General features: G+C 47.8%; 1 protein-coding gene across 2 annotated transcripts; it reads left to right on the forward strand.

Annotated features, from left to right (window-relative positions):
* Positions 1–996: 996 nt before the first annotated feature.
* LOC119464685 (acetylcholinesterase-like) lies at positions 997–3,569 on the forward strand. 2 transcript variants are annotated; one of them, XM_049655896.1, is made up of 3 exons: positions 997–1,055; positions 1,520–1,810; positions 3,237–3,569. In XM_049655896.1, exons 2-3 carry the CDS (start codon positions 1,544–1,546, stop codon positions 3,378–3,380), a joined length of 411 nt encoding a protein of 136 aa, XP_049511853.1. In that variant the 5' UTR covers positions 997–1,055; positions 1,520–1,543; the 3' UTR covers positions 3,381–3,569. The 2 variants fall into 2 exon arrangements, with proteins under 2 accessions (XP_049511853.1, XP_037581607.1); XM_037725679.2 differs by lacking the exon at positions 997–1,055 and having other exon boundaries at positions 1,486–1,810.
* Positions 3,570–3,575: the final 6 nt, after the last annotated feature.

A 3,575-nucleotide genomic window follows, 5' to 3' on the forward strand; every position in this document is an offset into this window, starting at 1 on the left:
TTAATGTCAACTAGAATATCGGCTATCCCCGTTTGTTCTCTGATCCACACCGCTCTCTTCCTGTCTCTTAACGTTAGTCCTTCATTCATTGTATGTGGTTCCTTTGGCCTGTTTGATTTATATTATGTGTCGCATATCCGCCAGAAGCAGCATGTACAAGCTCAATAATATAGTCTTTCATAGGCAATGGCTAGGATGATCGCTTCTCGACAATACATTCCTTACAACTGTTGCTTTGAAAAGCGGACACGCGGAGCGTGGAAATAGAGAAAAATGTCTTCCATATGTAATATAAAATTAACAATTGCAGGTGTGACATTTCTGGAGTAGTTATCACCGGTTTTCAATGCGGTTTAACTTGTGCACAAACATGTGACATAGATGGTTGTGACACAAAATCACCGCATCATTATTTTACTAAGGGCCTCATTACGGCATCGACATAAAATTTGGGTCTAGTTTAACACGAGGCTTAGTACACGGGTATTGGCAACTTCAACAATGCCATGAGTTCACAAATTTGCTCGAACAAGAGAACTTAACTGGTTGTACGTCCGCATGGATGCCATACAAGCTCAACCTATATAGTCAAATTCTAGTTTCCTAGATGGACTACATTCCGTGAGGTCAGATTCAACTTTTGTTAAGCAGGTATAAGCAGTCTGGGTAGAATGCACGAAGTGACGTTTGTTTTTCACCCATATATGTGTTGGTAGCAACCAGAGAGCGGGTCAGACACACGAGCAAGCACGTTCGCTAGCGGACGCATGCTTCATCAAGAGGAGCGGTGCGCTGCCACCAAATCGATACACGTGACCCTGGCACGAGCATGCAGACGCAACGGTGGTGAGGATTACAGCCCTTTCTCTCATTTACTTGACACTCTCGCGTCGCACGCAAGCTTTCCTCTTCGGGCCAGCGACGTTGCGTGCTAGTGAAACACCCATAGTGTTGCAGGAATCGCGCCTACACAAGCGCATTGTCGGTTGTACTCGTCTAGAGTTGTTTTGTTCTGAATAGCCGGTCGAGTCCCGGAGTCGACACTAGACGACGAGGTAAGTGCCACCGAACATGCATAAGCGCCAAAGGCATCCCTACGTGAAGTCCGGCAGCTCAGAAGATAAAATTTTGGCTACCATAGGCACGAGGTCACAGGATCTAATACCGTACCGGCGGCCGCATTTCAATGGGGACGAAATGCGATAACACCTGTGTACATAGAATTAGGTGCATTTTAAAGAACTCCCGGAGGGCCATATTATTCCGGAGTCATCCACTACGACGTGCCCCATATTCAGATCGCCGTTTTGGCATGTAAAAACACATAACTTAATGACATGTTTAAGGAGAAAATATTTTTGTCTTCATGGGCCGTATTTTATGATTGTATTGAATTTTATCTATATATTATCTTTTTTGTTGCGAGTAAATACATACGAGTAAATATTATACGAGTAAATACAGCATACGTGGTCCAAAGGTTTACTGGCTTGGTTTTGCCTGTGCAATTTCAACCCAGGCCAATTCCTCGGCAAACAACGAAATGACGACGAGTGCAGCACTCCTGGCGGGCCTTTTTCTCGCAGTCGGGCTCACTGCCTCGGCCGACGATGCATTCGTTGAGAGGCAGACCACGGAAGGCATGGTTCGCGGCAACGTGCTACGTGTCCTGGGCAAGGCCGTCGAAGAGTACCGCGGCATTCCGTTCGCCGAGCCGCCTGTGGGAAAGCTCCGGTTTCGGCCTCCCCTTCCCAAACGACCTTGGGAGGGTACCGTGGATGCAACCGCTGGAAATACAGCCTGTCCTCAGGTGAGATACACATGAGTGTCGTTGCTTGACCTGTGACCTCGCCGAAGAGAGAGTGGGAGGCGCACGAACATCACAATTTAGGAGAGCCCCTTAAGGTCAAGTAGAGAATGACACAGATACATGCATAGGGCAAGAGTCCAAGAAATCATAACACTTAAACGGAAGGTCGCGAATGTGCAGCTCAACGTCGTAACCTAATGACGCTAAGTTTTTTTGAGTTACCGAAGTAGCAATGATAGCGGATGAAACGCATCCTGTCTCGTCACCTGCAGTCGCTGTTACGAGGAAGAGGCCATGTATGCTGATTGTCGATGGTACAATGTTGACGAGAGGCCTATGCACGAGAAGTGTCACGTATATTTAGATACATTTCAGCCTTCTGTGCCGACTATCACAAGAATGGCCAGATACCCAGTGGCCAAAGTTTTACATTCGTATGAGCGCCAAGTGGCACATAACCAGGGGCACATACCAAGACGCACGTAACAAGTGCTATAAGCTGTTATCTAATAGGCGAGAGAACGACGAACAGCTCTAAATCACGGACGAGACCGCAAAGAAAGCTCGATTTAGAAATTGAGATAGATTCCCCTCCACTAACCCAACGCTGCCCGAGCGTATGTCGTACAGTACCTAATATCCCCACTTTATTTTCATCACTAATAGCACCTTAGCCTAAACACTAATAAAATAACTTTGAGTGACAGCGCAAACAGACGACCACAAGAAGGAGACACGGATGCACAGGCGCCTTTGTGTCCGTGTCTCCCTTCTTGTGGCCGTCTGTTTGCGCTGTCACCCAAAGTTTCAAGATGTGCCAACTCGCCCAAAAAGAAGTATTGATGAACTGATAAAATAAGCAGGAAAAATCGGATAGCCACTTCACTTCCGAATATTTTAGTCAAACTTAATAAGAAAAACTTGATTTACTATGGATGTCAATGGGGGAGCTAAGGAGAGAGAGAAAGAGAAAGATATTATTGTCGTCGTAGGCTTAGTCCAGGGCTCCAATGATCAAGACTATGTCGCGTGCCCACCAGACAAGCGTCTGCAGAACAAGCGGGTTTATTCACACAACCTCCCAGCTATCGAGGGTTTAGAATAGAGTTGGTGTAAGGTCTGTGCCCAGCGGCGCGTGCTAGTACCCCCAACCTCTCGTGAAATAACGTCAGAGTGCCCCCACACCCTACACTATGGGGAATTGGATTGCGGGGTGCAGGCCATGTAAGAAGTGAACGTTTGGGGAGGCGTTGACCTTCAATGGCCTAACTAACAGCCACTATGTCCCTTCTCAAGAAGGAAAGCTAAGGCATGCTTCCCTAACTCCCTTCACTAACTACATTGAGAAGGTATGCATTACCCAAGAGCCAGCCAGGCACTGACTGATTTCTTTTTCTATTTTTTTACATATGGACTGCCAATACAGGTGCTGGTAGGAGGAATCACCCTAGGCAACCTGAACTTCACAGAAGACTGCCTCCAGCTGAACGTATGGGTCCCAGAGGTTGCGACTACTCCGGCTCGCGTCGGCCTGTACTTGTGTGGATCCACGGAGGAGCATTCACCTTAGGCAGCGCGAATGTGGCGAATTGTAGCGGAGTCTTGCTCGCCGCGCTGGGCGATGTAGTGGTCGTCTCCATGAATTACCGTCTTGGCATCCTCGGCTTCATGAACGCGAACTCTCCTGAGGCGCCAGGCAATGTTGGCCTCCTGGATCAGAACATGGCTCTGAAGTGGGTGCAGCGGAACATCGGACATTTCGGAG

Source organism: Dermacentor silvarum, chromosome 9, assembly GCF_013339745.2.
Source record: "Dermacentor silvarum isolate Dsil-2018 chromosome 9, BIME_Dsil_1.4, whole genome shotgun sequence".
Classification (NCBI taxonomy): Eukaryota; Metazoa; Arthropoda; class Arachnida; order Ixodida; family Ixodidae; genus Dermacentor; species Dermacentor silvarum.